Source organism: Cariama cristata, unplaced genomic scaffold (genome assembly GCF_000690535.1).
Source record: "Cariama cristata isolate BGI_N322 unplaced genomic scaffold, ASM69053v1 scaffold22662, whole genome shotgun sequence".
Classification (NCBI taxonomy): Eukaryota; Metazoa; Chordata; class Aves; order Cariamiformes; family Cariamidae; genus Cariama; species Cariama cristata.
Window position 1 is genome coordinate 17,988 of NW_009603611.1, and position 12,173 is coordinate 30,160.

Here is a 12,173-nt window from a genome sequence, read left to right on the forward strand (position 1 = left end):
GAGTTGATCTGAGCAGTGGTTTGGTATTACAAGAAGGTTTGAGCTCTTCATCCCTCCTTGCTAGAGACTGCTTTTGGAGGTTAAAACTTCCTGAGGAAGCCTGAGCTTCTCTCTGCCTTCAGAGGAGATCGTGACAGCTGCTCGTATGTCCGCTGTTAGGATGCAGCAGATGCATGTAAGTCAGCTACTTCAGGGCCTGAGGGAGATTCCTCTTGGAGGAGGATCTGTTGGTTGTGGATGGAGGCGAGAACCCCGTTTCGTTAGCAGGCAAGAGCAGTTGGGTCAGTATTTTGGTTTCTCGAGTTCCCAGTTTGGAGCTTTGGTGGAAGTTCAGAAGGATGGTACAGACAGTCCTACCTTTTTTGAATGTATCCTCGTACAGAGTCATCTTGCTGTCATCTGTGCCCACATCACCTCAAGGCTAGCCTTCACTAGGATTTAATCTTCCAATACAGAGCTGTTGTCGTCTCCTGCCACACCACTCTTGAGCTGTGAAACGGGGCTGGCAGTTCTGTGGGCTTTCCTGGGGGGCTACTGTGGTGGGTGGCTGTTCCTGGCCATCTTTATTGCCTTTATTATTACGCTCATCCTATGCTGGGGAGCGTTTTGGCTGCTCGCCCGTTCCATTTGTGAGTGGGCTATTTATCCTTTGTGAGTTCGTGTTTGCATAGGCCCTGGAGTTTAGCTTCATAAATCCAAACATAGTTTAGCGTTGTGGACATCTCTCCCGCTTTTTGTGGGAGAAGAACTGGCAGCTACTTTTCTCGTAGCTTTTGGTTGTTGCTGTACAGCCGAGCCAGCGCTCGGGGAGGGGAATTCCATCTCTTGTAGCCACGTGTTTTAGCTGCACGCTGCCCTAGCACATGGTAATAGAAAAAAAGAATCTTTTTTTGGTATTAATAATTGTTTTCTGCATCTTTTCAAGAAAAACAGAAGGGGATTGTTTTCTGTAGCACATACGTTCACCCTCTGCTGCTAAGTTGCATTCTTGGAGCACTTTCTCATATATAGGTCCTAAAACTAACAAGTCTCCCCACCCTATCGCTGCCGCTCAGTGTGTGCGTGCGTGCATGTATTAATGGTTAGAAATGCAAAAAGCTAACTAAAAGAGCCTGTGTCTTCGTGAACGCGTTTTGGCCGTGTTCTGGTTTCATTTCTGCTCTTGGCTGTAGCAGGCTGACATGCGTCGCTGAAGCCAAGTGCCGAACTTGGAGTAAGAGATGCTGGAAGCAACGTGAACAGCCAGAACATGTTCGCACAGTAAACCCCCTGAAGAGATAGCATTTGCTTTATTATAGCTTTTTAAAATCCTGCTATAAAAATATCAGTGGGTGGAGGGAACCATTATTTCTTGAATTTGAGGTGGTGGGGGTTACTTTATTTACTCTTATTTTTTATTAATAAGAATAGCTTCACTTGTAGCATAATAGGACTGAGTGTTTTGTTATCCTTGGCTATAATCTGTGATAAACTACCCCTGCCATCAGCCTTGTAGTTTACCCACTAGGGAGCCAGATTATTGCCTTGTAAAACGGAGCACCACTCCTATAATCCCTTAATTAATTAAATGACAAATTTTAGTTCTCTCCCATTGAAAATATAACTTGTACATAGAGAGGACTTGGATTTATTTGATCGCTTCTTGCTTGCACTTTTTTTTTTTGTCCTGTAGATTGTCACTGTCTTTGCTTATGTGTCTGTGCTTTCTACTGTAAATACTAAGGGAGGATGAAGCAGGCTGTCCCCGTCTTGCAGGTGGTGACACTGAGATGCAGAAAGTCCCTTGACCCTCTGGAGAATTGGTGGTGGGCCTTGGTGGGAGCCCAGGCGTGGAAGAACTCCTGTTCCTTGCCTGCTCGTTGGCCCGCACTGTCTCACTGTCACGGTTCCCAATGAGCCCTTCTAGCTGCGATGCACTGCTTTCTCTTCATACGTGAAAAATCGACTGGGCCCTCCAAAGTCTTATTTAAACTTGGGTCAGATTAATTTCTCTTCCCTGCTTGTGTCTAGGGCACAAAGAGATCCTCCTTCCCCGCGAGCGTGGTGTTGATTAATTACAGCCCTCCGCACTGTCTCACTGTCACGGTTCCCAATGAGCCCTTCTAGCTGCGATGCACTGCTTTCTCTTCATACGTGAAAAATCGACTGGGCCCTCCAAAGTCTTATTTAAACTTGGGTCAGATTAATTTCTCTTCCCTGCTTGTGTCTAGGGCACAAAGAGATCCTCCTTCCCCGCGAGCGTGGTGTTGATTAATTACAGCCCTGCAAAGGGCAGCTTCTGCTCTTGATATTTTTAATTTTTTTAGCTTATTTAACAATTTCCTCTTCTCTCCTCTCTCCTCAGCTTAGCTCAGCCGCATGAAATATGGGAGACGACAGGCCGTTTGTGTGCAATGCCCCCGGCTGTGGACAGGTACGTTTACAGTATACTTTATTGTGAATGTGTCGTTGTGAATCAAAGTGGCTGTTTTATCACTGAGGCAAAGAGTTTAAAGCCGGTGTTTTACGTGATCACTGGAGGTAATCAGATCAGAGGATTTGCAGTGTGTAAATCCAGGTTATGAGCAAGTGCAGGCACTCCAAAGTAATGAAATCTGCCTTGCTTTGTGGTGTATTGTTATTCTGCTGGTGCTTTCCATGAGACCCACACAGCCCAGAGAAAACATGCTGATCTCCCGTTAATGTTTTCTGATAACATTGCTCATCTTCTTTCAAGGCTATTTAACCAAAGGACAGATATTCGTTCTCTGCCGGGATGAGTTAGCTGCTATAGCGTATTCTGTAAAGCAGCTGAGAATGTGACAGTTGATGGTTTGTGTTATGCGAACCCCAAACTGCCACAGTCTATTTTGGGCTTGCCAAAAAAAAAAAAATTGTGAATTTTTCCTCCACGGACAGCATGCTAGAGTTGGCTTTGGCCTTGCAAAACTTTCGCTCACTTTCCTAGGGCTAACGATGATTGCTTTGAGTGAGTCACGTCCCCTTTTCACTCATACGACCTTTCTTGTAGGCTTGCCTGCCTGGGAAGGCACCTTTCCATTGTGTTTAATTTGGTTTTGCAACGAAACCAGTGCTTTCCTAAAGCTGAACTTAAGGTCTTTCCGGTGCTCGGTGGTGCAATGTCTTGGCGGCTCCCACACTGTATTAATGGGAGGAACGAGGGGATTGTGCAATTATTGTGGGGGCTATTTTAACGGGAGCTATTAGAAACTGGGTGTTCTGTGGAAGTACAGCCCTGAGCAGAGTCCGTGGAGAATTGGGTTTGTCTGTTCTGAAGTGTTTGAACCTCAAAATGCTAAGATGCCTTTTGTAAGGGAAGGGGAGAGGGCGGGAATTGTGGCTTTTAATTAGATATTAAGTGATGCGCACACACTTTGTTTTCCTGGCTGCAACTGTTGGGTGTTGGGTTGCCAAGCTATTATGGCTGCGACGCGGGGGGAGCTCTAACCGATCCCAGGGTACTCCCCCTGTCCGTCCCCCCCTTCTCCCCTCGCAATTGTTGAGTGTATTTAATAGCTTAATGCCTCTTGTGGGTCTCTCAATTGAAATTAAAGATAATTCTGGATCCCCAGGGTGAGTCCTCTGCCACCGCATGTGAATTCTGTGACGCATGTGTCTTTATAGCACAGAAATGGGTCAAAAACCTCATCTGGTAATTCTTGGGGACCGGAGCTCTTTAAAAATACATAGTTAGGACTTTTCAGCTTTTAGGCCTTTTCAGCTTTTTGGCAATTCTAGCACTAGTCTCATCTGAAGCCTTTTCTATCCACTTGCAGGTGATCTTCCTCTTTTTTTTTTTTTTCTTTTCCTTTTTTTTTTTTTTGGTAGGCTGCTTTTTATCTTGAACTTCCTTGCCTGTGAAATTGTGCAAGTCATTTATAAAATGTATTAGCTGTATTTGAGCACTTAATGATGTGAGGACTTCAATCATACAACCTTAAAATCGGATTCAAACAAGCAATTAAGGCAAACAACAATGTATTTAAATTTAATCTCCCACAATCTCCCACAAATGACATATAAAGGTGGTTGCTTCCTCCTTTCGCTGTTCCAGACTGCTGCTTATGGGTAATTCTGACAATTCTTCATGTTAATATTGAAATGTTAGAATCCGGGTAATTCATACCAGTATGATTCATTGTGATCTAACCTGACCTCGTGCAGAGTTTCCTAGAACGTCCTTCAATACCTGTTCAAACCAGAGCGTGTATTAAATAATGATGATCCAAGCTTGATTTAAAATATTTCCAGTGATGGAAAATTCACCACAGCCCTTGGTTAAGTTGTTCTGATAGTTAATTGCTCTCACTGGTCGGGAAAAATTATGCCTTGTTTCCAGTCTAAACCTGTTCGGCTGCAGCTTCCAGGCTGTGGATCTTGCTAATTTTTGTTTGTTAGACAGAAGATCCTTCCTATCAAATTTCTGATGTGTGTAGGTGTTTGCTAACTGATCAAGTCATCCCTTAACAGTCCTGCGGACTAACTAAATACGCGGAGCTCCGAGCCTCTCGCTGTAAGTCCTGGTGTCTTACCTGCACCTTTTGTCCTCTATTCTGTACATCAGCTTCACGTTGAAGGTTTTTAAGAGCCTTTACAAATCCTGCTCACCACTAACGCGCAGCAGTGCTGCTGTAGAAGCGCAGCGGTACCCGAGAGCTGTACAGACCGTCTTAGAAGGATCATCAGCTAAAATTAACGTTCACTGAGCTGTGCTTTCTGGGGCAAGTGGAGTCAAATTGGATCGTTGCGATGAGCGGGACAGGGTAGCGCAATTGGTAGTTTTGAATATTGAAAGTAAATCCGAATTTGAAGTTGGGGGGCTGATGGTGGCCAGCAGCTGTCTGCAGGGCTTGACCGCCGAAGCACGCACGGCATTGTTTCCCCAGCGGTTTGTGCTGCCTTTTGGCACTAAACCTTGACCCTTGACAAGCCGCCGTGGATCATCCCATCAGAAATGGCTTCTTCGTGTGGACTCATGTTAAAGTGAAGCCTTAACAAGGGTCAGAGGTGGCTGCACCTATCTCCGTTCATTCCTAAAGATTGAGACCCTTGTCTTCAAACGTAGGGGACAAAAAGGGGCGGTCAGCTCTGTGCTGCAGAAACATCCTGACCTTCCCACAGGTGCTGAGTGCCTACGCCTCCTGTCAGAGTCTGTACGATCCAAAGTTTTGAGCTTTCTGGAAGGTAATCTTTTTTTTTTTTTTTTTTCACCCAGGCACCCAAATGCACGCCCAAGCGGTGCTGTGTTATTGCTTACAGCACGGGAAATTTTTTCCCAGCTCAAAACCAAGCTGGACTGTGGCCGGCACTGGAGCGGGAGACTTCCTTGCAGGATTCAGCCTTTTTTTTCTGATTCTTTAAGACCTTTGGGTGCACTTTGCTTGGGGCGGGGGAAAAAGCCATTTGAATGGGATGGTGTTAGTGGCTGTCGAGCCTCTTTGGTTATCAGGGTCAGTGTTTTTGGGATAATGCCTGGCTCACCGTGTCCTTTCACCGCCGTGGCTCCAGCGTCTCCGTTCCTTTCTCTCACTTCTAAACCTTTGATCCTGTGCCCAGTTCATTGGTGTGTTTTTATCCCTGCAGATTCCTGCTCTTTTGGGTATTCCCCTGTTTGAGGGGTGTACTCTGGTTTTGGTGGGCTGCTCCCATGGGAACAGGCTGCTTTGGTCCTGAGGAAATTGAGATGGGCTTCTGGATTTCTCTGTCAACTGGGAACAAATCACCCAGTCCTTTTCCACGCGTAGAAATCGGTGCTCTGTCTCTTGCAAATGCTGCGCCGAGACGTGCCGTAGCACGGGAGGTCACGGGAGAAGAAGGGAGAGCAGAGCCAAACTAATTTGAACAGGAGACTGGAGACAATTACTGTGAAGCCAGTGGTGATTTTCCCTCTTTAGTTTAAAGGGGCGGGGGGGGAATATTTTTGCTTCCTGGTGTAATTTCTTTTAACCATTAGCTGCTGCTTTCCCTCTGTAGCTGGTACCAGCCCCGTGTTTTATGCTGTATGCCCTTTTACTTTTTCCTCCTTTCTTTCACTGTTTCTATATGGAAAAAGGCTGTAAAGCTAACTTTTCAGGGAAGTGAGGAGGGGGAAGAGGGAATGGCCACCAAAAATAGATGAGCAGACCTTGCTGTACCCCCCATATCATCACAGCTAGTGGGCTTTCAGTGGGTATGTAAACATGTTTTGGTTGCTAGGTCTTTAATGGCTGTTATTTTTGGATTCTGTACGCGATCACTTCCCAACAGTGAGTCTGCTGTGACACAGCTGACTTCTAAATGTGCCGCATATACTGCTTTTAAAAAAGATTCTTCTCAAGGTCATTTATCTGGTTTCTTCTCGAAGAGGACAGGTGACGCATTCTTCCCTGACCCCCTTCCCCCCGGCCCTCTCTGTGTAGAGAGAGGAGAGCTATTCAGCAGGGACGTGACCCCCTCCCCATGCCACTCTCTGAAGGCGAGGAGAGAGGTAGAGGCAGGACCCTGCCTCTGAAACGTCTGCCGAAGACATAGAGCAATGCCTCAAGTAAGGCTTTCATCGAATCTGCTAAGTGAAACTAATCTGGGGGTGGTGTGCGCCGCTAATCATTATTAAAATCTTCTAATCCCATTTAAAACATACTGAGTGATGAAAGGCAGCCTTGGCGCAACCAAGTGTTAGCTGTAAACTTTAGCGTTGCCATTAAAGTCGAAAGGTATTAACTAAGTCTGTATAATGAGACAGCTCTGACTCATTAACACAAGGTAATTAAAACTTTGGCCAGCCTGTCTAAGGCATCTAGAGCAAAGGTCTGGAAGGAAGGAGGGGGCTTCAGATGCTCTGGTGCTGCTTCATTACCATGAGCTGGTGGTGGCAGAGGGAAGTCGCTCAATGTCTGGCTCTGTATCCTCCCTCATAAAACCGTGTTTAAACCCTTCTCGGGGTGCCTGATGGCTGATTTGGGCAGGCAAGTTGGCAGCGTGAAAAACAGGCTGGTGGATAGACGTTGCCTCTCCGACGGTCGTGCCCCTTCTGCTCCTCTTCTGAAGGCTCTGGGAGCACTGGATGCTTGAGGCTTTATGAAGTGTCATAACGGAGGAACATCTTTATTAATAAAACTGTTTGGTCCACTCCTGTTGCCCAAACTAATGGAGGGGCCATAATATTGAATATATTCTACTGGGAGCAAGACTTTCCCTAGCCCCTGCCTCCCCACTCCACGCCATTTCACTTTTTATAAGTGACACAAATCATCACTCGGGTCCTAATTCCAGCGCTACAGTTATACAGGCCATTTCCTCAAACAATCGTTTGCTTTTTAAACCCACCCTTAATTTAACAATTTATTCCCCTTAAACCCATGCCACTGAGGTGATGCTCGTGCACTGTCCGAGAAACGCGAAGCCCAGAACTTTCACGAGGCCAGAAAATGATTTTTCTTCTTTGTGGTTTATTGTATCCTCTTATCTTGTCATATAATAGAAATAATGTTTATGGCATTGAGGCCTCAGCATCACTTGGCATTTAACCAACCTCAAAAGCAGTTTATTGCTTTGTATACTCTGCCGCCATGACCATTATCCCTTAAATCTCTATTGCTTTGTAATATACGAGGCAACAAATGGCTTCTGCGATTGGTTAAATGTGGAACTGAAGCTAAGGTGTGTTTTGTAGCTTGTATAATCCAAACGAATATAGATTATTCCTTTTATATGAGTCCTGGTGTAGAGAGGGGGAAAAAAAAAAGGCCCTCTTCTCTTTCCAAGAAGCGGCGAGCTCTCCTTGTCATGGTTCAAACTTCCAAGTGGCCCAGGACACGCACAGTGCCTTGGCTGCTCGGAGGTTTCCCGTCGGATTTCCAGCCACGGAGTTATCACTGTTGGCAGCCTGAGCTGCCATTTATACCCGTGTATCCCGGGTACGGGATCCCCATTTCAGGTAGGGACCAACTCCACTAGTTCGAGGCATGAGTCTTGTCCCTGTCTCTGCGGGTCTTGTCAGTGGCTGAACATCCTCAGTGGAAGCAGATTGTCGAAGACAAACTATTGTCATTAAAAGAGGCAGAACAATATAGTGAAGCGAGTAGGCAGGTGTGTAGAGCAGCCCAGAGGTGAGAGGAAGAAAGTGCCCACGCTCATCTGCTTTCCAACAAAGCATCTTTCTCTTACTATAATTTCAAACGTTTGCTTTGTTACCATCCTCCTGTCCTTCCAGTCATGGCATAAAGCAAAAGGTAAGAAAACAATTCCCTGTCTCAAAGCTGCCGGGAGCCACCTTTACTCCTATGAGAAAATCCAAAGGGATGTCTCAGCCCTGCTGGAGCTTGCTGCCAGCCCTGGCCAGCACCCCATGCCTGCGCAGGACACGAACGTGTTCGGCTGGAATATCAGCATGTACAGAAAGAAATACTTGTGTGTTGATTTAACAGCCTCCTTAGAGTCTGCCTCTTGAGACTTTGTTCCTGAAGCTTGTGAAGGGAAGCCAAACTGCCTAAGAAATTCAGAGTGTTAAAATCGAATCTTTGAGAAACTTCAGCCCGATTGGCTACCTGCTGTTAGAGCAAACAGGAATTTAAATGGTTATTTAGCAGAGTTATGACACCCTGTCCTCCAGTAGAAATTGTTACTGTCCTGGCACGGGAACTGAGTGGGACTGGACTCGGACACAGGCGCAGGGTGTTTTTGCTAGAGAATTGAGGCTCCTAACACCCGCTGATTTAACAAGGTAGGAGCCGTTATGTCTTTGGAAATCTGAGCTTTATTAATAGAGAGAATGGCTTCGGTGGAGCAGGGTGGATGATGCCGATCACCAAAGCTGGATAGGGCTGGTGAGAAGGGCAAGCCAAGAGCAGGACTTGCAACTGTGCCCCTTCCAGGGTTACAAGGCACGATTGACATCAGGTCTCAGCTCCTGGGGCCCACAAGTGACCCAGACACCACAATGCTATGAGGCTAGATGCTGCGTGTCACGGGAGGACCCCAGCAAAGGGCTGGATCGCACAAGAAGCAGTTCCCATCCGCCTGCGAGCCCTTGCAGGTGGCCCCAGGCAGGACCCAAAGGCTTCCCCTCTGTGCCCAGAAGGGTCATTCCCCGTTGGGGATCGAGCTGCAGCTGACACCCCTCTCTACCAGCCAAATATTAACATGAAAAATTGTGGATGTTAATGATGGAGCAAGAATAAAATCCTTCTCCGAGCTTTTTGTTATGCTTGGGCACAGATACCCCTTGTCTGTAGTTAGCATGCAAAGTCACGTATGTGTTGTGTCCCTACTGCACCCAAGTGATTTGAAGAGCTGAGCCATAAACTGGAGTTTCTTTTCTGTTTTTTAAATTGAAGGAAACGTCTGAAGCTCTGTGGCGAGGAATTCCTAGCTGTATACGCCTGCTTGCTTCACATCTGCAGCTTTTTATTTGAAGCTGCCACAGCTGAAATAAAATTCTACAGAGAAACATCTTGGTTAAAGGTCTTCTATTATTTTACAGGAATGCAGGTTTCCAGAGTTAATTATTTATTTCAAATTAAGGCCTTTACAGCTGCAGTACCTGTTCATCAAGCACAAAATGGCAGATGCTACACAAATCTCCAAGCGTTTACAGTATGTAATGGGTCCGCGTAAAAGTAGTGGTTGGCTATAGTAACTCTTTAGGTTGTTAGCATCAAAAGAAGTGAATTAATTTGAATTGTAACTCGTGTATTGTCAGCAAAGTGAAATGATATCTCCCACCTCTTGCTGAAGGTATATTTGGAGATGGGGAGGGGAAAGCTAATTTTGAATAATAATAAGCTTGAGAAGGCATCTGAAACCAGTAAACGTTTTATTTTTTACACTCCTATAACTTAAAAACGGCCAAACCAATTTAAACCAAATTGGATAATAAAAAATATTGCTCCTAGGCTGAGCCCCTGTATGCCAAGTTCCAGTCTAGAATGAATTTTTATGACCAAATTATAAACCCCCTAGAAATGAAGGTTTAAAATGGAAATGTTGACAGACCTTTAACTACAAAAGCACTATAATAGAACTTCTTTTTTTATAAAATGGCTGTTTTAAAATATAATTAAGACTTAAATATTATTTAATAGCAGCATTTCCTGTAAGTTAAAATCTTTATCATTCCTATGGTTGGGATTCATTGCCAGTTCGGAGAATGCCAGCTCTGCTTTGCATTTGAAGCACGTGTGCGGTGCTGAACTGACACAGACACTTGTCTGTCAAATGGAAATGGGTCTGGACAGCTTTCCAAATTCCCCTTTTCTAAATAAGAGCCTGGATGCCAAAGGACTCGCAGGACCTCCGCATAAATCCTGCGGCTCTGGGAAGAAACTGCCGCGCCAGCCTCTGCCAAAGACTCAACTTTTAATAACGTGAAACACCAGTGGTTCATTCATTGCAGGAAAACACGTTTGCATCCCCTCTGGCTGATTAGGTATTAATTAGGAGCTGTGCTTTTAGCGTGATGGCTGCTTTGGTGTTCTCGGCACACGCTGACGGTCTTTCAGGACGCTTTGGAAAGCCGGGGACCGAGTGGCTGGTCTGACCGTGATGAATCTGGAAGCCCCTCATGCTGCAGAGCGATGACTGGGAGAGCCGTCCTTGCAGGAAAAAGAAAAGGCTTGCAAGGGCTTTACACAGGCTTCTCCCCCTGCTCCCGGGGGGGTCCGCTTGCTGTCGCAGCTCCGACTGCAGTCCTCCCCGATGCCCTTTCCGTTGGTGCCGGATGATGGCCTCTTGCCACCGAGCAGGATGGTGCTGTGCAGCTGTCACACCCCACCCAGCGTGGGGCTTGGTTTTCATCCCTGCCCCCTTTCTTGGACTTGCTAATTCCTCTATTTTTCTGCCTTCCTTTCCCCCTGTCTCCCTCCCCACGTGAAATGCTGTTGTTTAAAAATAACCCCCGGCTGGTTGCTGCAGCGTCACAGATGCAGGGGTTGTTGCAACACCCGATTCCCGTACTGGTGTATGGCCAGCTTGAAACTGGAACTAACAGTGAGAGACTTAACAGTTACTGCATGGTGTCCTCTCCTTTTTCCTGCTGGTTTTCTTGTTCTCTGCTGTCCTTTTGCAGGTAGATAAGCATCCTGGCTTTAACCCCGCTGCCAAACACCTTCTGAGGACAACCTTTGTTATCGGGGATGCTGATAGCGGGATGCAGAGACCCGTGAGATCTTCACCTTAATCTGTTGGGGTGCTATGTTTTGTATCGGGTGTTTTTTTAAAAAAAAAAAAAGTCTTCGTCAGAAGACAATACAAGGTAGAAAGCGACGTAACCTGGAGGTCAGGAATGTTTGTAGGTGGAAACTCTGTGATGCTACAAGCACAGTGGTACGTGCAGACACTGTTCCTTGCCCTCCCTCTCCTTCCCAGTGGGAGCCACAGGAGTTGCTCTCCCTTCTGCAGCCACGTGTGAAGGTCTGGGTGTGTAGGAGCACCTTTTCACTCCTACGCAGGGACAGCAACAAGCTGGGACATCCACCCCTAAGGCCATTGTGGGAGGGAGCTTTTTATAAGGGGCAGGCAATGAAGCAAAATTAATCCAGAAACTGTTGTTATATGTATTTTAGGCTGTCACAGTGTCGTCCTCCTGTGCGTACTGTACATGCAGTGCTAGAATTTGACTGGCAAAAGGTCTCTGGAAGCCGTGGTGGACATGCTTGATGAGACTCCGCTGCATATTTCACTAGAAACCTCCCAGATCTGGTCAATGAAATATATCTTGGGTTTTTTTTTGTGTAAAGTAATTGCTTACTAGCACGAATTGGTTTAACGTGTATGTGGAGGAGAGAAGAAACTTCAACTCATGTTAGTTCCTTTCTAGTTTGGATTTTCTCAGAAATGTCTGGGCTGTGACTTTGACTTCTTGCTCTGGAGATGCAGTGAGGTTTGGCAATAGCTTTTACATTTCTGTTCCGGTGAATGCCTGTTCTAGAACAAGCCCTCGTTAGGATTTCTTAGCCGTATTGACTACTGCAGCAATTAAAATGAAGAAATAGCACCTCTGGATTTGAAGAAATAGCTGCACGGTTTTCCCCTCTATCGTCTTAGAGATGCTGTGCCGAGGCTGCAGAATACCTAATAACGCCTTAAAATATGCAAAAGCCAGCTTTAATGCGGGTCCTGTCAAAGAAAACGCTATCGGAGGATGAGCCGTGCTGCAAAGTGTCGGCTCGCCGTCCGCCGCTGCCGGATTCGGCACC

General features: G+C 46.1%; 1 protein-coding gene across 2 annotated transcripts in view; it reads left to right on the forward strand.

The window, feature by feature from the left end:
* The first annotated feature begins 2,365 nt into the window (after positions 1 to 2,365).
* Positions 2,366 to 12,173, forward strand: part of ATF7 (activating transcription factor 7) — a 44,030-nt gene continuing 34,222 nt past the window's right edge. For both annotated transcript variants that reach the window (XM_009695272.1, XM_009695273.1), the window contains exon 1: positions 2,366 to 2,413. In XM_009695272.1, the coding sequence (XP_009693574.1) occupies positions 2,366 to 2,413 (48 nt within the window). The remainder of the gene's footprint in view (positions 2,414 to 12,173) is intronic.